This window comes from Cajanus cajan, chromosome 1 (assembly GCF_000230855.2).
Source record: "Cajanus cajan strain Asha chromosome 1, NIPB_CcT2T_4, whole genome shotgun sequence".
NCBI classification, from domain to species: domain Eukaryota; kingdom Viridiplantae; phylum Streptophyta; class Magnoliopsida; order Fabales; family Fabaceae; genus Cajanus; species Cajanus cajan.
Window position 1 is genome coordinate 84406381 of NC_138517.1, and position 25582 is coordinate 84431962.

At 33.2% G+C, this 25582-nt stretch overlaps 2 protein-coding genes and 1 pseudogene across 7 annotated transcripts; 2 read left to right on the top strand and 1 right to left on the bottom strand.

The window, feature by feature from the left end:
• Positions 1-15211: 15211 nt before the first annotated feature.
• NMAT1 (Intron maturase, type II family protein) lies at positions 15212-18327 on the top strand. Of its 4 annotated transcripts, none has more exons than XM_083065558.1 (2): positions 15212-18028; positions 18187-18327. In XM_083065558.1, exon 1 carries the CDS (start codon positions 15324-15326, stop codon positions 17412-17414), a length of 2091 nt encoding a protein of 696 aa, XP_082921684.1. In that variant the 5' UTR covers positions 15212-15323; the 3' UTR covers positions 17415-18028; positions 18187-18327. The 4 variants fall into 4 exon arrangements, with proteins under 4 accessions (XP_082921684.1, XP_082921692.1, XP_020203684.2 ...); XM_083065566.1 differs by having other exon boundaries at positions 15212-17590; positions 18187-18326; XM_020348095.3 differs by having other exon boundaries at positions 15212-17469; positions 18187-18326.
• On the top strand, positions 17847-21108 carry LOC109816501 (potassium channel KAT2-like; annotated as a pseudogene). The gene is made up of 9 exons (XR_014432691.1): positions 17847-18015; positions 18111-18145; positions 18187-18504; positions 18878-19117; positions 19293-19390; positions 19492-19524; positions 19617-19802; positions 19914-20627; positions 20833-21108. The product of XR_014432691.1 is annotated as a potassium channel KAT2-like (transcript).
• A 2342-nt stretch (positions 21109-23450) lies between these two features.
• Positions 23451-25281, bottom strand: LOC109816500 (uncharacterized). Of its 2 annotated transcripts, XM_020381545.3 has the most exons (5): positions 24884-25281; positions 24630-24788; positions 24060-24344; positions 23818-23918; positions 23451-23704 (listed from the first exon to the last, which is right to left on the bottom strand). In XM_020381545.3, the coding sequence occupies exons 1-5, from the start codon at positions 25043-25045 to the stop codon at positions 23578-23580; spliced, it is 834 nt and encodes a 277-aa protein (XP_020237134.1). In that variant the 5' UTR covers positions 25046-25281; the 3' UTR covers positions 23451-23577. The 2 variants fall into 2 exon arrangements, 1 of the variants encoding a protein (XP_020237134.1); XR_014430202.1 differs by lacking the exons at positions 23451-23704; positions 23818-23918; positions 24060-24344 and having other exon boundaries at positions 24474-24788; positions 24862-25021.
• Between the last annotated feature and the right edge of the window lie 301 nt (positions 25282-25582).

Genomic DNA, 25582 nt, shown 5'->3' on the forward strand with positions numbered 1-25582 from the left:
TTCCCATCACTAGTAATGTTTTAAAATTAATCCACATATATTAAAAATTATTTAATAAATACAAAGTATCATTTTATTTAATATCTTAAAAATCCATACATACATCATCAATGATGAGATATTAAATAAATATATAATTAAGAAAATAACATTAACGGCCTCATCTTCCTTATGGCTTTCACTTGTTATTTCTCTCTCGTGTTATGCACCTAAAGTGTTTGATTAAATGCTTACATGGGACAAAGTGTGGTACGATGTGTTAGTTTGTTTTAAGTACTCCTGATACGAGTGGTAGCATCATTGACATGTCTTGTTGGGAGTGGATTATCTACACAATTAATGTAATAAAATAACTCTAGGCAAGGATGTCAATGAAAGAACAAGGACTATTGTGAAGGCTATTTCTCCTGAGTTGGGTTATAGAGTGCAAAAACAAGAAAGTTAAGCATAACAGAAGAAAAACCCATTTGAAAAAAACTACAATATATAACAACCATTAAGACATAATTGTTGTAAGTGTGCATACAACATCGGTTAAAAGTTGATGTTGTGTGCAACCAAATACCACATTTACAGGAATAATATAGGTTGTAGAATTAATTAATGTCATAATTTCAAAACAACTCATTTGATAAACCCTTTTTTAACGGGTAATTAAAAAATGAACATTCTTCACATAATTTGTCCACTAATTAATTAAAAAAATATAAAATAAACGGGATAAGAGTTTAGAAATACCAATTATAACTTTACAATTATAATTAACTTTGAGTCGATTATTAATTTAAGAATCCTATATGTTGTGAAAATTTGAGATAGGACAGCATTATCTGATATAAAACCCACAAATTGATCCCATCTTTAAACAAGAGTCTTAACCTTTGACACAGAGAGTGAAGAATTAATCGATCTCCACTCTCCTTTTTCTCCCTAGCTTTATGGTCTCAAAAGCCTCAACCACCCATTGGAATTCCCGTTCATCTTCAATCTCGGCGCTCTCACATCCACTTTAACTATCTCTCCACACACAAATAATAATGCACTAGCTAGCCTCTCAACATTCATTCTTCTCATCATGGCCAATCTCAACCAAAGCTTCAAGTGCATGTGCACAATAACTCTCTTCATTCTCTTCCTCTTCTCTTACACCACTTCTTCCACCCAAGAGATCCAACCCCAAAACCCCTCCTCATCCACCCCCCCTACACACCACTACCAAGTCTTCTACCTCAAGAACACACACTCCTCCTCTACCTCCTTCACCAAACAAGAACGCTTCAAGAAGAGAAGGATAAAGAGAAACAAGAACCACAGAAAGAAAATGGTCAAGAACATGCAACAATCACGATCTTTCTCCGCCATGCTCCCAAAGGGTTTTGTCCCTCCTTCGGGTTCATCACCTTGCCACAATGATCAACCCAATTCGCTCTCCTCTTTCCACTGCCATCTCTCCACAACACAACCTTGACTCCAAATTTTGAAGGTCCAATATTCCCGCACATTATTATAACACCTTTTTTATACAGGTTTATTTATTTATATCATCGTAATACACGTGGAGCATTGAGACTAGAAAGATGAGGAATGGCTACCCTTGATCATTGCTTTTGATCCGTAATTCTTCCACTAATTCTATCACTTTATCCATCACCACTGTTCGTTTTTCTTGCTTTATGTTCATCTTACAATAAAAGACGGTATGAATTAACAAATTGTATAGTGGAATAAATCAGTGAACCAAAGATTAGCTTTTTTGGTTCCTAGCTATATTTTCTTGTGACCACTAATTCTAATTTTTTTTATAATATTGCTCAATATATTATTTATTCATTCTTTTTTATTAGACTTTGTCGATATAAAGAGGTTCAAGTTAGTTGATTTAACATATATTACTGTGTTTCGTAATTCATAGATAAAAATAATTAGATTTTTCCATTCGAAATAACTTTTAAAAACGTTCGGGCTCATCATCAGTTCCAGAGTACAGACAGAAATGTCTGTTATGTTATATGTTATCGAAGTATATATATATATATGTTTCTTTCTTTGAATTAATGAATTTCTTCATAGAATTTTTGCTGGAGAGACGGAGAATGAGCATGTGAATTAGCATATATCATCGGGTAAAGCAAAAATAGTGATATGTTTAAAGGTCCCCTTCAAGTTTCGTGGCGTTTACTTTGTTCTTGCATGCAATGCATTGTAGGGACGGCACTCTAGACGATGTGCCACACAAGACGGATCCATGTCACAATAAATACATGAAAATTTCTCTTTTCAAGTAGTAGGAAAAGATTTCAGCAACACTAAAGAGTCAAGATAAAAAAAGCTGTCCCCTTTAAATTCTCATTATACTAAAGTCATAAATAATTGATAATGTTATGTAGGCATGATATTTTTTTTAATGAAAATAAAGGGAGTTATATTTTTTTTTTTGAAAAAAAAGGTCTTATATATTGAAATGAAATGAAAATACTTTTAATTAAGAGATTTTTTTTTAATGATAATGGTTTTAGAATTATTTTCTTTCAATGAGAGCAGTTTTAGATTTTTTTAACTTTTTATTTATTTAAATATATCATTTTCATCTTTATTTTTAAATTGTATATTAAGAAATTTCAGTAATTAAAAAAATTGTATCAACATATTAACACTTATTTATCATAAATCTAATATAATTTATACATTCAAAAATATTTCTTATTATAAATTTTGATTATAACATAATTTATATATTTAAAAGTATTTATTTACTATAAATTTAGTTGTATAAAATAAATAATTATCCATACTTGCACATAGGGACTTGAATTCCAAAAATAAATGAAAATTTAAAAAGAAAAATGGCAACACGTCAAAGATCTAATACCACCAAATATATAGTAACATTTTTCCATGTAAGTAAATTACAATCCTCTTTCTTGAAAAATATATATGATTATATATTATACATTTATAGTGTCCTCTCCAACATTGTTAAAAAGTATACGGTTAATTTCATTTAATTTAACAAGAGTATGTTCTGTAAGGATTTTAAAGTATATTTTAATTAAAATTACACTTTAAAAAAAAATCAAGTTATTCTTTTTTTGTACACTTGATAACCTGTAATATTGCTTCCTAATTCTACTTCATATCTTTCAAGTTAATAGGCTATCTATGATTCTATATATATCAACATTGTTTCTCTTCGCAAGGAGTTGTAGAAAAAGTAAACACTTTGATCTTGTCAAAACGTCTAGCTACGTTTATTGTTAGTTGTACATAAAAAAGCTAGATAGATAACATATAATAGATCGAGAAAGAAATTATTATAAAAAATCATTAAAAAAATAATTTAGTAACATATATTTTTTTAAAAAAAAATTCACATGTATATCAACAAATGGTTTAATTAATTTTCTGGTCAAAAAAATTTCTTTAATATAATTATTATATTTTATTAAAAAAATGGTGAAACTTTTTGTGTATATTTTCATCTATTAAAATATAAAAGTGTACTTATTAACACATATCTCAATGTAAAAGAGTGTAAAAAGTATTTAGGCCATAAATCATTTTTGACGATTTTTTTAAAAATAGAATAAAGTATAAAATATTTGTATTTGTAAGAGAAAAAATGCATGTCTTAACACAAGAAGGGACAGTGTAATAGTTTGCATCTTAGGGGATAATATAAAGAATATTTTTGTAATAATTCTTTTTAAGGAAAATTAATGGAACTTAATTTAATAAACTTTTTTTTTATTTAAATGAAGATTCATATACCAAAATGTATTAATCAAGAGGATTAAGTTCACTTGATTAAGTAGTGTACTTTTGTTATAAATTGTCATGATATATCAAAATTTCTTACATCGTTTAGTAATTAAGATTAAAAATTATTTATAACACTTTTCTTTATCCAACTAAAATGTCTTTTCAAGAATAAATTTATAATAATCCAACAAACGATAAAATTAATATATTTTAGATGCAATGATTCTAAATATCAGTAAGCTTGAGATCATTACATTAACGTTAAAATAAAGGCTTCGGTCATGCTTGACTCTAATTAACTTTCATTAGAAATTTTATTTTAGTATATTATAAAATTTTACGTTATTTAAAAATTGAGATCAATGATAATTTATACATGTATCTCATCTTAAGTCACCCATATACTTTTTTAAAGATAAAATTATAACGAACAAAAAATATCAAAATAATCAATATATTAAAAATGTGACTTTAGTTAATGACGTGAATCAAAACATAAACCTTAAAATTTACTTTAAGTTGAATTCTTATAGATAAAATGAAAATACTTAAATTTATTAAAAGAAGAGAACATATATTTTCATAAAAAGAAAATGAGTTAAATACTTGCATGATAGAAAAGAAAAAAAGAATATTGTAAGACCTGTAACACATCCTTCCCTATTCTTCTCATTTTCCTTTTTTCTTCACTTGCATTTGCTCTTGGTTCCCTAAGGCTCAAATTCTTTCTCTTAGGCTGAGGTGTTGAGCACCAAAGGGATCCATCTCTCCCAACTCACGGACGTTCGAAGCTAGTTATGGGCACGGAGCTTTCTTTTCCTCTCTTTTTCCATTCTTCTCTTCCCGGAGCTCGGAATCTTCTCCATCGAGGTAAGGGAAGTTAGTTTTGGTTGTGATTGATTGTTGGGAGTGAGCTAGAAACTCACATGATGGCTGATTGTTGTGGATTGATGGCTTAGATTGATGAAAATGGATTTTTTCGGGGTTTCGGGGTTTTGATGAAAATTCGGGGATTTTCTTTGTTTGATGTTGCATGTGTAAAAAGCTGGGATTTTTGAACTGTTGGATGAAAATGTGGAGTTTTGAAAATTTTCGAAGTAGGTAAGGGTTCCTGTTTGAATTTGCGCCGGGCGTAGTTCTTCGCGCCGGGCGTGATTTGAAATAGGAAATCCCTGGGAGAACCACGCCGGGCGCAATAGACCTCCGTAGGTCTCTGGTTGAGAATTGAGCCGGGCTCGCTTTTAACGAGCCGGGCGTGCATTTGATTTTCAGAATTTGACTTTATAGTCTTCATGAAAGTTGTAGCCTTGGATGTTAGTTTTCCAATGGCACTGGAATCACCCAAAGAGAAGTTTTAGAACTCTAGATATGGCTGTTTTAGTGAAGAGGGGTCGAGCTGCTAGCTTTGTTTATAGTTGTTGCGGTTTTTATCATTTTTAACAAGATAGATGAAAGAACTTGGACTTGGTGTCTTCATGAGAGTTGTAGGAAATCTTATTATCTTTCTTATGAGATAAGGATGAGCATGGTAGGAGTAGTATAACTCCTGATGCGCTGTTTTCTATGAAGGTTGCCATTTCGCATTTAGTGATTTGGTTAAGTTGAAAGTTGTTATAGGTGCTTAGACTGATTGGTGTTGTGTGGGTGGGTAAATTGACAAGATAGATGAGTTGTAAACAAGATGGTTGGGTCGTATTATGTGTTGATCATGCTGTTTTAAGCTGTTAATGATGAATGTTGTTGAGCTGAGCAATGATATTGATGTGCTGTGCTGAGCGCGACCCTTGTCGCGCTGGGCGTGAGACTCCTTGGGAGTCTCTGCCTCGAGGGCGCTGGGCGCAATTTGGTTTGCGCTGGGCACGAGACCAAGGGAGGTCTCTGCCTTACTTGCGCTGGGCGCGGGTTGGGGCACGCCGGGCGTGTGAGACTCCTTGGAGTCTCTGCCTGGCCTGCGCTGGGCGCAATTGGGTATTGCGCCAAGCGCGAGAGAGTTTTAGACTCTCTGGCTAAGTCTCGCCGGGCGCAGGCACGCTTGTGCCGGGCGCGTTGGCCCCTAGAGCCCTCTGGTTGTGCCACGCCGGGCGCGACCATGAGTGCGCCGGGCGCATATGAGAATGTGAAGTTATATGCTGAATTTGATGATAATATTGTTTTGTGCTGAACTAAGCCGAAATTGATGAATATAATGTGATGACTAGTTAAAATTGTTGTTTGATGATGTTGAGCTTTGTTAGGTGTATATTGTTGTAAGATGCTTATATGTGCTGTAAGATGATAGGCTGTGCTATTAAGCTGAGCTGTGCTGAATGTTGTTTATGCTGATTAATGTTGCCAATGTCGTGTGATGAAAAGTTGTGTTATGTTGTATGTTGTTAATGATGTAACGCTGAGTTGTGCTGTGTGATGCTAATGCTGAACTTTATTGTTTGAGTCGAGCTGAATCATATGCTGATAGTTGTTGAATTATGCTGTAATTGCTGAGCTGAGATGTAATTGATAAATATGTTGTGCTGACTAGATATAAATGCTGAAAAATGATGTTAAGCTGTAATAGATGTATATCGTTGTGCTGAGCTGGGCTGTTATTGATGATTTTAAATGCTGATTTATAATATGGCTGTGCTCTAGAATGATGAGCTGAGTTGTGAGTAGTAAGCTGTGTTGAATACTACTTAGCTGTGCTGTATGCTGATTTTGTTGTGCTGTGTTGTGAGCTGTTTTGTTGTGTTGTTTATTGCTGAGCTGTATGTTCTGTTAGTCACTATTGTGGTGCTGTTATAACTGCTATGTCGGTGCTGTTAGCCACTATTGTGGTGTTGTTATAGCCGTTATGTCGGTGCTGTTAGCCACTATTGTGGTGCTGTTATAGCCGCTATGTCGGTGCTGTTAGCCACTATTGTGGTGCTGTTATAGTCGCTGAGCGGTGCTGATATTACTGAATTTGCTGTGGTGTAGTATAAGTTGTACAGGTGTGCTGATAGCTGTAGATGCTTTTATTTTCATATTTATGTATGTATGTCGATTTCTTTACACTAGCTTACCCTTTGTTGTCTCCATGATGTTTGGATTGCAATGATCATACTATGTATGGGAGCAGAACATGGTTAGGTTGGTGCTGCTGAGGAGAGTCAGTAGCTGGCAGATGAAGTTTATTTCTGTTGATGTATTTAGTTACTTGGTTAGCAATTGATGGATGTATTTTGTTTTGTACACTCTAACTCTAGTCGGATTGGGGACCTTGTATATATATATATTTTTTAGATCCTATATTTATATACTCGTTCTCTTCTGCCTGGTGTTTTCGGTGTGCTGTGTTGTGCGTGTAGTGATCAACCGGGTCGTTACAAATATAATTTTCTCTTTTTAAAAGCAAAGCAATTTTATTGATAATGAAAACGCCTTTGATTGAAGTAAAAGATGTGTTCAACTAAGAACCAGAAAATACAAGTGGAAGTACAGTTTAGCACAGTTGTATATAGTTAAGGGTACCCAAACAAAGTAACCTATGAATCCGGAGAAGCCATCTAAATACAACCCCACATCTGCATATAAATCCAAAAATCAGCCTAGCTAGCAAACTCTTATTCCCTGTAGACCACGAATAACACATTATGCTTCATTCCCTGTAGACCACGAATAACACATTATGCTTCATTCCTGAACCGTGAACCATTATTTGATTTGCCAAATGTCAATTAATGTAGTGAATTTACTAGGACTACAGTGAGATAAAGGAAAAGTAAGAGTCCACTAATCCATCTGCAGCCAAATAGCAGTTCACACATATATGGCTAGTTAGCGTTAACTATGCTCAATGGAGTGGGTCCTAATCTTATTATCGTGTGATATGATTCAGATTATCATTGTTTGCATTAACTTGTCTTATTCTAAAACAAAAATTTTAAAAAAAACAAAGAGCTTTCAATCTATTTTTTTTTTTTGATATACAAAAACTAAACACACAAGTATTAATTAAATTTACGCTAAATCCACTTTTAGTTTTTATGGTTTTCAAAATGGGTAATTTAGGACTTTTAAGTTTTCTTTATTATAAATTTGATCTCTATAATTTTTAAGATTAAGTAATGATATCCATTATAACATGTGATCCAAAATTAAATAGAAAATATTGATGTGCCCATAAAAGATATTATCTGATAGTTAATTAAGCATGCAAAATAATAACATTATTTAAATATATTATAATCTTAATTAAAATAAAAAAGAAATATAATATATTTGCTTTAAAAACAAATTTTTACTTTTCATAGAAATCAACATGAATAAGTAATTGTTAGACAACGTCATTTACTAGCACTTTGATATTTTTTTGTTTAAATTTTGAATAATAAGTTAATAAGTGAACTAAGATAATAAGATCAAAGGTATGTTTGATTAGCTAAAATTCATAGCACTGAATAAGAAAAAAGTAATTGTTTTACGTTTGATTTATAAAAAAATTATGGGATAGGACAAAAAAGAGAAAGAAGAACAAGACAAAAATCTTATTTTTTGTTATTCAAGAGATCATGGGTCAACTTCTTGTTTCGAGTACAAAAAAAAAAATACATTAGACCATGTTATTGTGTCAATATTATCTTGACCCTAATTTATTGCTACCTATCACCACCAACTACGTTACTTACCACATCATCCACTATCAACATTGTTGTGATCTATCGTTGTTTTCATCCATCACCACCATATTTTTATTATTGTCGCTATCACTAATATTGCTAGTGTAATTATTACAATTTTCATCATTATCGTCCCATTAAGATAATGTTGATGATGATGATAATAATAATAATTCATTACAATAAATATAAAAATATATTATAATAAATTTAATTTTTTTTTTATATTTTTTATTATTCATCAAACAATGTATAAAATCTAAAGTTGTTCAATAGTTTAAACATTTATCATGTACTAATTATTTTCTTGTCTTGTACATTAATGTTTATCAAAACTGAACTTAAGTCTTAAATTTATTATTTGTTAATTATAAATGTTATTAATTTACTCTTTATATTATATATGAATTAGAATTCAAATTTAGAAAATAAAATTAATTCTCTAAATTATGCATTGTCAACATTTCTTTACTAAAAAAAAATACATTCTCAACATTTTGTTTTTTCCTCGTTTAAGAATGTATTCCACATATTATTTTACAACTAATAAAAACTTTAAATCTCAATCATCTATAACTACTTTATTATTTATTTTTATCTCTTGTATCCTTATATCTACATTAATTTTTTTTTATAAAATGAAATCAATAGCTAAAAATAATATATATCATAATTTGAATTTTTATTATAAATATAAATATAATTTATATATTCAAAATATTTAATTTATAATATATTTTAATTACAATATAATTTATATGTTGAATGTATAGACTTATACAAAAGTAAACATTAGTTATAAAGAACTAGTTTTTATTATTTGGTACGCTAAATATTAACACGAAGGATTAATATTGTTTTTTAGAATTGGACACCACTGTTAATTCCACTTACTAAGATTTAAATAAAGTTAGAGACAGCATAAATAAAGGTTAAGTTGATTAGTGATTGATGCGAGGAAACCAAGCCTTTCATCAAACAACTACCTTTATTTGGTTTAAAGCTGATTCCCAAATAGTATGATACCTTCGTTTTGAAATTTGCTTTTGATAATAGAAGGACAAAGTGTATATTATGTTTTTATATAATAAAAAAATCAAATTGAAAATTTAATTTAATTCATAAAACTATATTAATATTAATAAAAAAAATAAGTATTCATATTTAAAAATTATTTTTGAAAATATCAAAATTTCGTCAAAATATTAAAAAAAATATTTTAACAATAATTTAGAAATACTTTATTGCTGTTTTTTTCCCATTGTAGATGTTACATTAATGTCTCTTAGAATAATTTTGTGTCTTTCTTCCTTTGTGCAAGTGGTATGACATCTTCTCCAATTTTATCTTTAAGTCATTTCCCTCTTATGTTTTCGGAGAAAACAAATTTACTTTATCATGCTCTTATTCAAACAAAAACTCTCTAATTCTAATGTGTATCTCTAATGTTAAATTTTAGAATTAATATTTTTCCTCAATTTCTCAATTAAAACTATATTATCCACAAAAACTCTAATTCTAATGTGTGTCTCTAATCTTTTGTATGTTAATAATAAGTACGTATAGAACTAAATTAAATAAGCAAAAACTTAAGGATAACTCTTATGTAAAAATATGTTTTATAGGGAAGTCTTTAGTCTCACCATGAGAGTTCTCCAATATATTTAATCATACATGTCTTGTATAACTAGATGTTTAAGGCACATTAACACTAAGATAAATAACTTTTGTTGCACATATTTCTCTAGCAAAATCTAATTTGATTATTTGTAATTCTATTTTCTTAACTTGATCATTGTTCTATTATTTTTTTTCTCATAATTTCATAATGTGACTCATAAATGTTATCATTATGCAACTATGCAATTCTAAGTATCTTTATTATTTTTATTATGTCTTTGTAAAAAACAGAGAAAATAATAATTTTTAATGATATTTTTTACTATTTTAATATTTACAATAGTTTTTAACAATTTTTTTAGAAGTTATTAAAGGTTAAAATAGGTATAGAAATTGTAGATTCCAAATGGGATAATTTCTTTTATTATTAGGATAGATAGAAGAATAAGTATTTATTTACTTAAGTTAAGAAGATAATTGGTGAGATTAATGCTAAAGAACAAATACTTATTTATTTGGTAGGTATTGAGCAAGATTTTTTTTATTATCATAAAAGTATAAACTCTTAATGAATTTGACTTTTAAATCAATGGCACAAAAGAAAAGACTCATAAGATAAAAAAAGCTAAAATACAATTTAAGATCAAATAAACGAGCTACTGAAGGACAAATTCATCATAGAAATTAATTGAGTATGTTACTTGAGTAGAAAATATTTTCATAATGAAAAATTTTAATGAAAAATTGGAGAACGTACATCAATTACATATACCTTAACAAAGTTTACCTAAATAACTCATTTTTTCCCATCATTGATAAGGTAGTAAACTACACCTTTAGCTTCAAGTTTCTATCATTTATGGATGCTTATTTTAGTTATTACCAGATACTAGTGTTTGTCGAAGATAATGTTAAAAATGCCTTCATAAAGGATAATAAAGTATTTTAGACAAAATGTTGAGGTGATATATTAGAGAATGAAAATCAAAGTCTTTGGTGCAATAATGAGGGAATATGCTAACGTATATGTGAATGACATCATTGTCCAAATCTTAACTTACGAAACTATGTGAGATATTTGGAAAAGATCTTCAATCAAATTAGGTAGTATAACATGCATTTGAACCCACTTAAATGCATACTTGAAGTACTTTATGACATTCCTAGGTTATATGTCGACAAGTAAAAGGATTAAGGCGAAACTATGTGAGATATTTGGAAAAGATCTTCAATCAAATTAGGTAGTATAACATGCATTTGAACCCACTTAAATGCATACTTGAAGTACTTTATGACATTCCTAGGTTATATGTGGACAAGTAAAAGGATTAAGGCAAACCCAAAAGAAGATGCAAGTTAGTTTTAAGAAATGTAGAGATTGAAGTAAAAAATGAAGGTACAATAGTTGTTGGGACAAATTACAAGTCTAACTTGATTACTAGCCAAAGTAACTCATGTTCCACTTTTTTTTTTTTTTTTACAACTTCTTGAAAAAATGGGAAGGTTTTTCATTGGAGCAAAAAAAGTGCATTTTCCCGTTAGGAGTTGAAAAAGGTGTGGGCTAGCCCACCAACATTAGTTTGACTTGATACAAGAGAAATGTTAATGGTATATTGTTGAGTGTCTTTTATTCATGAAGTGCACTCAACTTTTAGCACTCTTTTTGGAAAAATTGTAAATATATATATGATAATTTACCTCTAATTAGGAATAATCAAGTTTATATTAGAAAGATAGAAGAGTAGTAGAGAATTTATGATGAGTTCCCTCCTTTTTTGCAGAAAATTTTGGAAGACAAGGTTCCACGGCCATAGCTGTGGTTCTGGAGCTATAGCTGTGGAAATCTAGGGAGAAATCAGTAGGTCAGAAAGTTGCAGCTATAGCTGTGGTTCTGCAACTATAGCTGTGAAAATCTGGAATGCAAATTTAGGGGTTCAGAGAGTTGAAGATAAAGTTGTGGGCTCACATCTTGAGCCATGGAACACTAATGATTGAGAGAGAGCACCAGAGAGTCACAACCATAGCTGTGAAATTCACAGCTACAACATTGGAGGTTCCTTAAGCTTGAAGGAGTTTTCATAGCTATGGCTATGAAACCATAGTTGCAGCTGTGAAACTTACTTCACCTTGAAGAACTCTCCACAATCATAGCTGTGATTCTATAACTGCAGTGGTGGGCTTAAAAGTTGCAATTCCTCCCCTGTTTTGAAGCTAATATAAAAGGGAAATAGAAGAACTTGGGGGCATCACGATCACTGAGAAAAAAATAGGATTGGGAGGACGAAAAGAGGGAAGAACAAGGGAAGAACAAAGATTTGGAAGCTGAATCCTTTGGGAACGAAGATCAACTCCATTTCTTCATCTTGTACTTTGTAATTTCTTCTTTCACTCTTTTGATCTTGTAATGGCCATGTGTGGCTAAACTCATTGAGGATTGGTTGGATGTAACTACTAACTCTTCTTCTTCTTAAATATATGCATTTTAATCTCATTATTTGTGCTTGATTCTTCACTTAATGCTTGTAGCAGTTTGATCACCCGTTGTATGATTTTGGTTTTTGAATCCAGTTGGAAAAAGTTTTTGAAAACCTGAACTGAATCTTGCACCTACCATCTCTTGTTCTAGGAATAGACTTGATTTGGTTAGTCACCTTTGTTCAAGTCATTGTTCCTAATGCGAAGTGTTAAACTTAAAATATAGAGGAATCATGTTTTAAGATTAATTACTTTAGGATTCAACTTTGAGGAATCTTGTTGGATTACTAAATGAACGTGGAGGTAATGAAATTGAAATCATATTTATTTTAAGAAGATTTAAGAGTTAGCAAGTGCTCCTAAACTCAATCCTTGCTTCTCATAATTGTTCTTACAATTTTTATTTTATCGTTTTATTTTACATCACATTAACTCATTTGCAATCACATCAATGTCTTTATATAAATCATTAGAGTAAGAATTACTAAACTCTCGAATCCCCGAGGACGAGACTGTATTTCTACAACGAAACTTGGTCCACTTGCCAAGTGGAGTGTTCGCAAAAACCTCATCAAGTTTCTGGCACCGTTGCTGGGGATTTGATGCTATTTAGTAATTCTTGTTCTTGTGATTTTGTAATTTTGTAAATAATTCATTTTGTGAATATTTATAATATATAGATATATTTGTTTTATTGTTTTTTGTGGACTCGCCTATCTGTGCAGACTTCTTGAACTTGCATGCGAGGCAAAACTCTAGCCGAAGAATTACATTTTGATCTTGAGATTGAAAGAACGGCAAGGAGGAATAACAGTAGGACAAGAAGGCTTAGACAGTTGGAGAGACTCCAAAAACAACAAAAAAAAGAAGAAGAAAGAACATATAACATAAATGATAAACCAATTTATTTCATCAAATTATTTTAAGAACTCAAGTTAAGGTATTATAAATTTGAGAAGGCAACTCTTGCCTAAGTTTTTATAGCTTGGTGCCTTCATTAATAATTCTAAGCACATCTAGCGGTAATTTTTCAATACATATAATCTTACATCGACTAAATTTGGCTAAAAGTATTATAAGTTGAGTTGTTGAATTATTCAAGAACGATATTACTTATGAATAAAAAATAACCATTATAATACATGTGTTGGCCGAATTCCTAATATATATGACAAACAAATGAAAGAAAAATACTTAAGAATACGATCTATATAATGACTTATCCAATGTTAATGGAATTGGTGCTATCATAATCCTTAAAAGAGGAGATAATTTAATTATAAAGCAGTTACTAAAGTTTAAATTTCCCATATCAAACAACCAAATTGAGCACAAATTATGTTTGTCAAACTCTTAATGGTTGAAGTTTCGAAATCTAAGTCTGTCACATTATGTGTAATTCATAACTATTGATCATTTAAGAGGAAAAAAATATGAGGTAATTCATCCCTTCATACTTAAAAAATGTGAGGAAGGTCTAAGATTCACTCAAAGATTACATTTTTAGTATATTTGATAGAGCAAAATGTAGGGGTCAATGCTTTATTAAGACTTATTATTACAATGAAAGTGAAAATCAACAAATCAATGACATAATAAACTTTACTAACTTCTAACATCTCAAAGTCATTTTATGGCAACCTCCAATAAAAAACGTCTGACTTGAATTTGAGTTTTATTTAAATATATGTTATTAAAATAATTGTATAAAATATGCTATTAAACTAATTACATAGACATGGATCTATATTCAAAATTATCTCATATTTTTTAGGTTTAATTTCCTTTATTTTTAGAATTTTTAATTAAGCATATAAACTTAAAAAGTTTAAATCATGTCTTTAATCTCTTGTAACTTTTGTAATTGAATTTCTCAAGTTAATTTATGACTACTTAAAACTGTCACAAAAATAATAATTTAAAAAAATTATGCAACTTCAAACACTTAATTACAAAAACAAATTAGAATATTAAGAACTTAAAATTATCTACCTATTAACATTTTTAATATATGTTATCAAGATTTTTTTTATTCTTTAATTTTTTTTGAGAAACTATTTTTTAAAAATATTTATTTAAAGACTAAAAAAATTTGACAAAAAGTAGATGAAGTAGAAATTTTAATTTTTTTTAATACACATCGAGGCAATGTTTTAAAATTTGGCTCGAATCACCTAGTTGAATTAGGAATCAGTGATCTAGCCAGTCCGAGGTTGAACTGGGAACCAATAGTTTAGTCGGTTCGAGTCTTGAGTTAGATTGTTCAAACATTTGACTCGTTACAAATCGAAGTGAATTAGTCAATTTTTTGTTTTGACCAATGAATCGAAGGATTAAATTGGTTTAACCATAAAAATGTTTTCCACTACTTTTAAAAAGAAATTCAAAAGAAAACACTATATGAGAATCAAACACCGTTCATGAAAACACTTATTATAATATATTTGTTTATAATATATACAACTTAAATAATTTTTATAATATATTATTAATTTTAAATAATATATAATAATACAATATAAATGTAGATATTATATATATACATATTATTATATTTTTAATTTATATTTATATACAGTTTAACATGCAATTATTTCATGAATTTCTTTATACAAAATAAAAATAAAAATAATTTTAAATAAGATAAAATTTATACAGATTAATTAATGAATTACCGATTTAATATTTGATCCATTCCACTATTCTAATAGATTTGAAGAAGGGTATGGAATTTTAAACTATGGATCCAGGTTTACTCCGAGTAAACAGTGACTAGTTCCGTTCCCACGCTGGGAATGCCAGCAACAGCAACCTTGGTCGTAGTGTGAGAAAATGTCATTCAGGAAAATCGTCGAACACCTTCCGTTGAGGCGCAGCACACTCTCTTCCTTCCACCTCTTCACTTCCCCACTCTCCACCCATTCCCTCCAACAGCAACAGCAACAGCAACAGCAACAGCAAGACCCTCACACCCTAATGAAACAAGACCCAATCCAAATATGCAGCTCTCTCTGGGTCAAAACCTTCTCCTCCCCCAAAACCACCTCCTTCCCCAACCTCACCGGCTTCCTCTCAAACTTCGACCTCTGGCTCTTCGCCTACCAACGCTCCTGCGCCCACGCCACCGGCACCTTCCCTCCGCGCAACGCCGTCCACGCCCCCCTCCTCCGCGACCTCCTCTCCCTCCGCAACGCCGTCCTCCGCGCCCGTTTCATCTGGAACGACAAAACAAACCCTCTCCTCCGCGCCCCCAACGACACCGCCCTTTCCAAGCCCCTCTCCAAACGCAAACTCCAAAACATTCTCCAATCCAGCGAGCCCTGCTTCCAAGACCGCGTCGTTCAGGAGGTTCTCTTAATGATCCTCGAACCCGTCTTCGAACCACGCTTCTCCCCCAAATCGCACGCGTTTCGACCCGGTCGAAACGCCCACACTGTTATTCGCACCATCCGGAGCAACTTCGCCGGTTACTTGTGGTACCTCAAAGGGGATTTGAGCGAGATTTTGGACCGCGTGGATCCAAACGTTGTAATGAATTCCCTCGAAAAGGGTACTAGGGATAAGAAAATTCTAGGGCTGATAAAATCTGCTCTTGAAGGACAGAAATTGCGCGAGCGTGATGTGTCACACAAGGATGATAATAGTGAGGAGTTGAGGAGGCTTAAGAAGAGGAGAGCTACTAAAAAGAGGATTTTGAATGAGAATGAACCCAAACCCGATCCTTATTGGTTGAGAACGTTCTTTAGTTTCGCCCCTGAGGAGGCTGCCAAAGTGCCTTGTTATGGCCATTGTGGGATTTTGAGTCCTTTGCTTGCTAATGTTTGTCTCGATGAGTTGGACCATTGGATGGAGGATTTGATTGTGGAGTTTTTCAGGCCTTGTGAGTCTGATTCCATATGGAAGTATTCGATTGACGACGGGTGTCATAACCCTGCGTGGCCGGAGTTTGTGCCGTCGAGTGGGAGAGAAAAGACTAGGAAGATGGATTATGTTAGGTATGGGGGACATTTTTTGATTGGGATCCGAGGGCCTAGGGAGGACGCGGTGGAGCTGAGGAAGAAGATTGTTGCATTTTGTGAGAGTGAGTTTCGGGTGAGGTTGGATAATTCCAAGCTGGAGATTGAGCATGTTACTAGGGGGATACAGTTCTTGGACCATGTAATATGCAGGAGGGTGATACACCCTACCTTGCGTTACACGGGTTCTGGAGGTAACATAGTGAGTGAAAAGGGTGTGGGGACTTTGCTTTCTGTTACTGCTTGCTTGCAGCAGTGCATTCGCCAGTTTAGGCGGCTTCAGCTTGTGAAGGGTGATAAGGACCCTGAGCCGCTTCCGTGTACTCCCATGTTGTATTCGGGTCAGGCTCATACGAATTCTCAAATGAATAAGTTCCTGGAGACCATGGCTGATTGGTATAGGTACGCTGATAATCGCAAAAAGGTTGTTGGCTTTTGTGCCTATGTTGTTCGCAGCTCGTTGGCTAAATTGTATGCTGCTAGGTATAGGCTGAAGTCTCGTGCCAAGGTGTATGGAATAGCTTCACGAAATCTTAGCCGGCCTCTGAGGGAGAGCAGCAACAGTTCTGCACCTGAATATTCGGATCTTTTGAGGATGGGGCTGGTTGATGCAATTGAAGGTGTTCAGTTTTCGCACATGTCTCTGATTCCTTCATGTGATTACAGTCCATTCCCCAGGAACTGGATTCCGGATCACGAGAGGGTGTTGCATGAGTATATAAAACTTGAAAATCCCAAGTTTTTCTGTGAGTTGCTCAGATCTGTTAAGAAAAAAGGTTTGACTCTGCCTCAAGATGAAATATCTCAGATGGTATGGGACTACAAAACTCTTGGGGTTCGTTATTTTCAATCTAACAGGGATAAAGATATAAAATCTGATCTGAAGGAAATAAGTGAGAAAACTTGACACTGATATAAAGTTAGTGGAATCTTCTCAATATCAAGGTTCTGCTTCCAAATTGGTATGATCTTGTAACCAAATGGTTATGTGCATTGTTAAGCCGTTTCTTATGTTGAGCACTTGAGGGTAATAGTTTCCACCACTCTTCTTCCATTTTGTGAAGCTTAATTTGTTGAGACAAGGTCAAGGATTTTCCCTACACGTTTTTACCACCCCCTAATGTATCTTCTTTTATTTTGCATTAGTTGCATAAGCTACCTACTTGTACCTTTATCAAAAGGCAACACAAGGAAAAATCAGCAGAGAAAAAAAAAGTGATCTAAAACCAGTGCATCCAAGTCAACAACCTAACTATAAATATGGCCAATTCCTGAGGATTCAATTCAACCCTGTGAACACTTAACTAACTCAACTGTAGCCTAGAGGATTCAAACACTCATGTCACTTTCCAGTGCCAAAAACTTCTTCCAGAGGCTCCGGCTAGATGAATTCCAAATGGGAAATATTCCCCATGGCAACTTTTTATCCAATGATGATCTTCTGCCATCTCTTGGAGCTAGAATAAACCAGGAAACTAGACTTAGAAGATACATAATCTCCCCTTTCAGTCCTCACCATAGGTGATGACCTGTTACATATATAGTTACAACAAGATACATCAAATCTCTTATGATTATTGCTTGTGCCTGCATCTTCTTATAGAATTACTTTGTTCTTCTCCATGTGACAATCGCAAGGTACTTTATATAACTGAATTTCCACTTTCATAAAATTTCAGGTGACCCTGTTTGCAGTGCACTGTGCAGGATGCTTTAACTATCTCATTGCAGATAGGTACCCAGATTCCAAAAGAACATGGATTGGTGCAGTGTATCCAAATTTCAAAGAAGAAAGTCTATGGGACAGATATGTCACTGCAATATACTGGTCCATTGTGACTCTTACTACCACTGGCTATGGGGACTTACACACTGAGAACACGACAGAGATGCTGTTTGATATAGCTTACATGCTGTTCAACTTGGGTTTAACATCATACATCATTGGAAACATGACTAACCTTGTAGTGCACTGGACCAGCCGTACCAGAAATTTTGTATGTACTGTCAAACTTGAGCTTTTTCTATTCTGCTACTGCTCAATTTATCAGTGCCAATTATTATACATGCGTTAGACTAAACTAAACTCTGTTTCTCATTTAATAATACCCTTCATAGTCACTATCTAGGACGATGTTCAAAAAGCTAGTTTTAAATATTCTGTAGGCCCCAGATTTTGTCATTATATTTGAACAGCAAATCTAGCATAATTTTCTTGTTAGTTTCATGTTATGTTGCACTTCAGTTTCATTTTCGGCTATAGCTTAGTATTTCCTTTCGTAAAAAAAAAAAAGAAGAAAAAACTTGTTCAGATAAGAGGAATTTTATTTATTCCCTCTAATGAAGAGAGGATTGGTTTTGGTGCCACAGAGAGCCACAGTCAAAGCAGCTTCTGAATTTGCTTCAAGAAATCATTTGCCCCATCGCATACAGGATCAAATGTTGTCACATATATGTTTGAGGTTTAAAACAGAAGGACTAAAGCTGCAAGAACCATTAAATGATCTTCCAAAGGCAGTTCGTTCAAGCATAGCACACCATCTGTTTTTTCCTGTCGTGCAAAAGGTCTACCTCTTGCAAGGAGTCTCTCTTGATTTCCTTTTCCAGATGGTAATACTAATACCCCATATGCCTTCTTTGTTTTTATTATCGTAACACTTTTTGTCTTTATTTTCATCGATTTTCCCTTTTGTTTTCTTCTTCTTTGGTTAAGCTAAGAGTGAGAAGAAAAAGATCTAATGTCAAAACATGTCAATATCTGACCCAGGTAACTCTGTAATAATAGGTTTCAGTTATGGTAGCCGAGTATTTCCCACCCAAGGAAGATGTGATACTGCAGAATGAGTCTTCAACAGAACTTTATGTGTGGTTTCAGGGGCAGTGGTGAGTTAGCTAACCCATGAACGATCTAGTAACCCATAAATAAATCTAGAAGAATGTATGCTGACAAAAAACAACCCTTTTCAAATAATTTCTTGTTGCAGAATCTGGTTCGCTGCATTGATGGGCATGATCATGTAAAAATATTCACCCATGACATTGTATTTATCTTCAGATTACACGGGGAAATAACTGAATGTAACTTTCTATCTCCACATTAACAATTCAGGTTCAGGGGAAGGCCGTTGCAGTAGATGCATATGGAGAGATTGGAGTTTTATATCAAATACCACAGCATTTCACAGTTCGGACCACAGAACTTTCTCAGATTTTAAGACTCAACAAAACATCCTTGATGAATGTTTTACAAGCAAATCCAGGAGACGCTCAAATTATAATGGATAACCTTTAAATGGTAAATAGGATATTGAAGGCCTCTAAACATAACATGGGGAATGTATAAATTTAATTTATCCTATATTCCCCCTCAACAATTATAAGTTCCTAAATTATCTTGTATTGACAGAGATTAAAGGGGCGTGATGATTTTGGCTTTGAATATCCAAGTACAGATTCTGGATTGGTTCCACGTGAACTGCTTCAAGGAGGTAGCACGAGAGGAAGCTCTTGTCACGAGTGTACAAATAATTCACATGAGCATTCATTAATGCATGAAGAGAGCACAAAGATATTAGAAACTCGGAGACCAGTTTGCGTAAGGTGACTAATGATGATCACTTAGTCACTAAACATAACTTGATCCCTAAGCATGATAGAATAGATCCTCGTTCGGCTGCACACAAAGGGAATCTAGACATTGTTGAAATTCTGCTTGAAAGAGACGCAAATCCTGATCCAAATTCCAAAGGGTGGACGCAAAGAGCTCCAATAAAACAGCCTAAAAACGAGCATTTGTGACCAAAAAATGAGTTGTGAAAACAAGAGTTAGATGAATTTAGAATAGAGATTGCGAACCCAGAAATCCTTGACCTCGACAAGATTGGCCCAACCAGAAACAGAAGACTAGATGGTACTAGGTCTATTAAGTTCCCATCGGAGAAAATGAACACAAACACCAAGTCAAGAATTTGTAACTCTCCAAGAGATAGATAATCGGCAAGGCACCCCAAGAAGATAGTAACAGTCCACTTGCTACATGGATGCAAGAGTACCACACGAGGACACCATGGAAAATTAATAATTCTGCCTGATACAGTAGAAGAGCTGCTCAAAATTTCTGGTAATCTTTGAACATTAAACAGGGCAATAGTAGTTTCACACACACTAAAGATAAACTTTTCTGTTACTTGATTCTTTATATTTTTTCTGGGGAAAGGGGAGGGTGAAGGGATTCTGCAAAACACAGATGCAGTATTCTGAACACAACAGAGTATAACTTTTTACTGCTTTCACTTTCTTCTAACTATAAACTTGCAAAATTGCAGCTGAAAAATTTGGCGGCTTCGACCTCACAAAAGTAATTAACACACAGAATGCAGAGATAGATGACATAAATATCATCCGAGATGGAGATCGTCTCTTTCTTCTGTGCAGCGATAATGAAATTGAGTTCATGATGTAACGAAAGATAGATAGCATCCTTAGGAACTTGATGATAACCATGTAATCAAATCATCAAAATGCTAAGCGTCCAGAAAGATATTGGAAAATTATACGATTCAATTACAAAAGCTGCTCTTTGTTCATGACTTGAAACAAAATTTTACAATCTTATATCAATTGAAAATGAGTCATAATCAATTGACGATCTCTGAAATGTGTTAGCTGGTGTATTGCATGATTTAAACAGTATTTCACAGTTTTTATTATGACTGAGAATCCAGCTAATCAATTCCTTTTCAACCAGAAGTGCTCTTGGTCAGTGTAAAAGATGCTAGAGTGACTTCAAAGAAGCATCTCACTTTGTGAGACCACGTTCTGTATTTCTAATAACTGTCTGTTGAATGCCTTTGATGAATAAAACTCATTTCTTTAAATTAATTGGTATAGGGTGTGCTTCTGTGTTGAAAACAAATTTATCCCGATGAATAAGAGAGCTGTCTGCAAAAAGCAAGTACAAATACTTGAGAGTTTCTCTTAGAAAGAAAGTCTCCATTTTGTCTCTTCTGTAAGGAGGAACACTAGTTACGTCGTCCAGAGAACAATATCCTCCGGTATCAACTTTTGTGTGCTTTTCAAAAGCTTCAAAGATTTGCCAACCCCATTCATGATATCCGTGATATTCATCTGATTATTTAATAAAAAAAGGAAAAGAGAAATTAAGCTTGTTTTCAGTGTTTCTTACATTTGCCCAGAAGAAATAGAAGTATATACTTAAACTAATCTTATACACAAGAAATAGAAGTATTATTTGTTAATGATAAATAATATCTCTCAATTCTTATTCATGCATGAAGGAAACCTTGATGATTGATGAACAAGTTGAGGGAAGAACGTTTTGAAGGTAAGATGTTTATCATTCAGTGTACCAGTCTTCAAGTAGCTTCCATTTAGATCCATTCCAACTGTGGTAGAAGCCTTCCTTTCTGACAGACCAATGAACGGTGTGATGGTCTTTGTCCCTCTTGGCATGGTATGCGTCCCAAGTGGTGAACCAGGGCCACCACGTAGCAGTGCATCCCAAATCTCGATCCACTGTGAGAGTAAGGTTGTGGCCATGGCCTGGTTCGAGATGAAAGGATGAACCTTCATCGCAACTAAGCACCAATTGCACCTGGGTTTTGTTGGGCTTGGGCAGGTCGTTTCGTATGTCAACAACAGTGTGTGGTCTGTGAGGCACAGCAAGTGTTGATGTGCTAAGACAGAAGAACGCGAGGAAGAGTAGAAAGACGGTGAAGAAGGGGTAACGAAAAGCCATTGTTTTGTGTTAATAGTGTGGGAGACGCAAGGGGCTACATTGGTTGAAATATATGTATTTAGTTGGGGTCTACAGTTCACGTATATCCCGGTGGGTGTACCTTTGCCAACACATCAAGAAAAGGAAAATGCTAACCCTTCCATCATGAATCACGATTCCTCTTTTGAGGAAAAACATTATTATATAAGCAAGACAAGAGTAGCTATCAAATTCAATATTTTAAAAAAGTGTAATGGATATATATTTGAAAATTTCTACTTTACCCATATGTATTTAAAAGGCTTCGGTAGAGTCAGCAACTGAATGTCATGTCATCAAATTTGAGAAACCTCTTATTTTTGAGAAAGGTTTTCACCAAATTACTAACTTGATTTTCAAATTCAAGTTTTGAATTTATAGTCCAATAATGATCCTGATGCACTATAGCAACCTAGAAAAAAGAAGAGAAGAAGAAAGCTTCAAGTTAGGACTCTTCTCTCTAGAATTTTCTCTTTCTAATAATCTAAAGAATATGAACTTGTGAATATTAGTCTTAAATAGAAACTTTATATACCTTCCTCTCTTAGAATCAACTAGACTTTTAGTTAGAGATCCCCAAGACTAGTTAGACTCTTGAGAGTTCTTCAACTCTTATGGTGTGTTTGGATAAAGTATTTTAATGAGGTAATTCATTTTTTTAAAGAAATTAAAATACTTTACTCTAATTTATGTTGTTTGGATAAGTTATTTTAAAAAGAATTTTAAATCTCTCATTTTATGAAACATTTCAATTAACTAAAATTAATAGAATTTGAAATTCCACCAAAAAGAGAAGAATTTGAAATTCCTTGTCTCAGTCACGCAAGCGTCTCTCACGTTCGCGGATGGGTCTCTCACGTTCGGGGTTGGCTCTCTCACTCTCACACTTGCGATTTGGCTTTTCGCTCTCACACTCGTGATCATCTCTAGCGGTTCTTTCTCTTTTCCGATTCACGTTCTCTTGCTCGCTCGATTTCTCCATTTCTGATCTTGATCTCGATTTCTTGCTCGCTCGTACTCGTCATTCTTTTGCGATTTTCGTTCTCCCGCATGCTCATAATCTAGATTTTCCTCTTGCTCATGATTGTTTAACTTACAATCCTTGATTTCTCCATTTGCTCAGGTTAGTTTTTCTTCTCTTTCAATTTTAGGGTTATATTTTAGTTCTTATTGAATTTGTATTAATCTAAGGTTTTATTTGCAGTTCCATGTTTGATTTCAGTAAATTCATACATTGATTCATTTGTCACCAATTAATATTTCTCTGTTTTGTTATGATATTTGTCTGCAAATGTCACTGCAGTATCAAAGCAAGCAGGTTGAGGAGGTTACCAGTAGAACTTCCATTAATTGTTCCTTCAGTCTCTCTAGAGGTACAATGCAAAACTTGGTTTGTTATGTGTTTTTCCAGTAGTTTTATCCTGATAGAAAATATGCATGACATAAACATAAAATAAAAAAAAAAGATTCACTATGGTAAAATATACGCATATTATCACCAAGAAGATATTTGGTTTGGGTAATGTGTGTTAACCTTTCTTGAAGAAATTTACTTTGTGGCTCAGTATCTGACTTTCTGAAAATGTTCTTATGTCCTGAAAAAGTATTGATTTCATTCCCCTCCAATTCCAAGTCCTGATAATAATTTTTTGTAAGTTATAAGTACACTGAGATGAAAGTATCACTTCTAAACTAGTTTCTACTGATTATTTTTAGTTGTGAAAAGGGGATGGATTACTGGGAACAAAGTATATTATACAATAAATTATATACGACCTTGACACCTTCTAGCTTTGATGGACATATTGCTTGCTCATTAGCTAGGCCAGCTGAGTTTGTTAGTGATATTTCCAGCATATTATCTGACTGTTTAGAAAGTTGATCTGAGCAAGACATGACATTCTGAGAAATTGAAGCGCTTGAGGATTTTACATCAGGAAAGTTATCAAAATTTAAGGATTCAACAAAACATAAATTTAAACTTGGTGGACCAAACTCCGCAGTGGTGGTGGTATCATTCAAAAATGTCCAACCACTCCAGTCAAGGGGTGAAACATCATCCTGCATTGACAAGAAGAAATTACAGAATTTAAATCCCAAACAAGAAAATTCATTTAAATCTTATAATTTTTTTAATAAAAGAAGAAATTTTGTAATGAAGAGAAGAAACTATAAAAACAAAGAAAAAACTAATAGAACAGAACTTCCTATCACTCAACATACTTGCGAGTGAAACCCCATCAAAAGGGTCACATGTTGTTTTAGGCCAAACACCTAATCTTTTTCACAATTCACAAATCCAAGCTAACCTTTGTTCACATTAGAGGTAGCAACATCAAATCATACCTGAACATTTTCAAATACATGAATAGAATCACATGTAACTCCTCTCCCTTCCCTCTTAGTAGGGATCAAACCACATTCCTCCTCCTGATTTTTCTTCTCTACCTTCCACAATGAAAAAAACGGATGTATTTTCAGTCCTGCATACACCCTAGAATCTTCCTGATACAAAAAATACATAAAAAGAATCACATTACAATCATGCAGCAAGTAAAGGACACATTAGAAAACTTACATGAAATATAAACACAACACACAGATAAGTTATCTACGATTGTCCTTGTCCTGATCCACTTTTGTCCATATTTAGAAACACAATAAGCATCTGTGGTTCCTCTACCATCTCTTGTTTTCATTGGCATTAGCCCTTGTGCGCTTATTATCCCAACTTCCAGAACAACTACAATAGATACACGCATTTCATCATTGTAATACTTAACAGAACAACTGGATATTACAATCCACTTAGTAATAAGAGTTACGCTGTACAGGGTCTCAACTCTCAAGAATAATAATGGGTGGACTTTGTAACTGGATAGTTTTTCTATTCAACGGAATTTTTTTATTTAAGAATGACTTTAAACAAACATACCGGGACTCGTTGAGTACTTATATATTTATATGTGCACTTTGTTTATTTGTAAAATCAATGAAAAATATTATTTAAAAATTTGGTTGCACATAAATAATTAGGAGCAAGTATCTTTTAATATCCCTGACAGCTTAAAGTGGTCAACTAGCGTATTAATTTGTTTTCAGTTAATATGATATCATTTATTAATTACCTATCATTGCTAATATTTGTATATTGAACTATTATGAATTTATATGTAATTTGATTGGTTTTGCAAGTTAACTTTCTAATTTTTTCATGTACTTTGTATGTTTCAGGTTTGGAGCTTTTATGTATTCCATGAATACTTAGATGTTACAGGTCAGTTGCTTTATAAATTTTA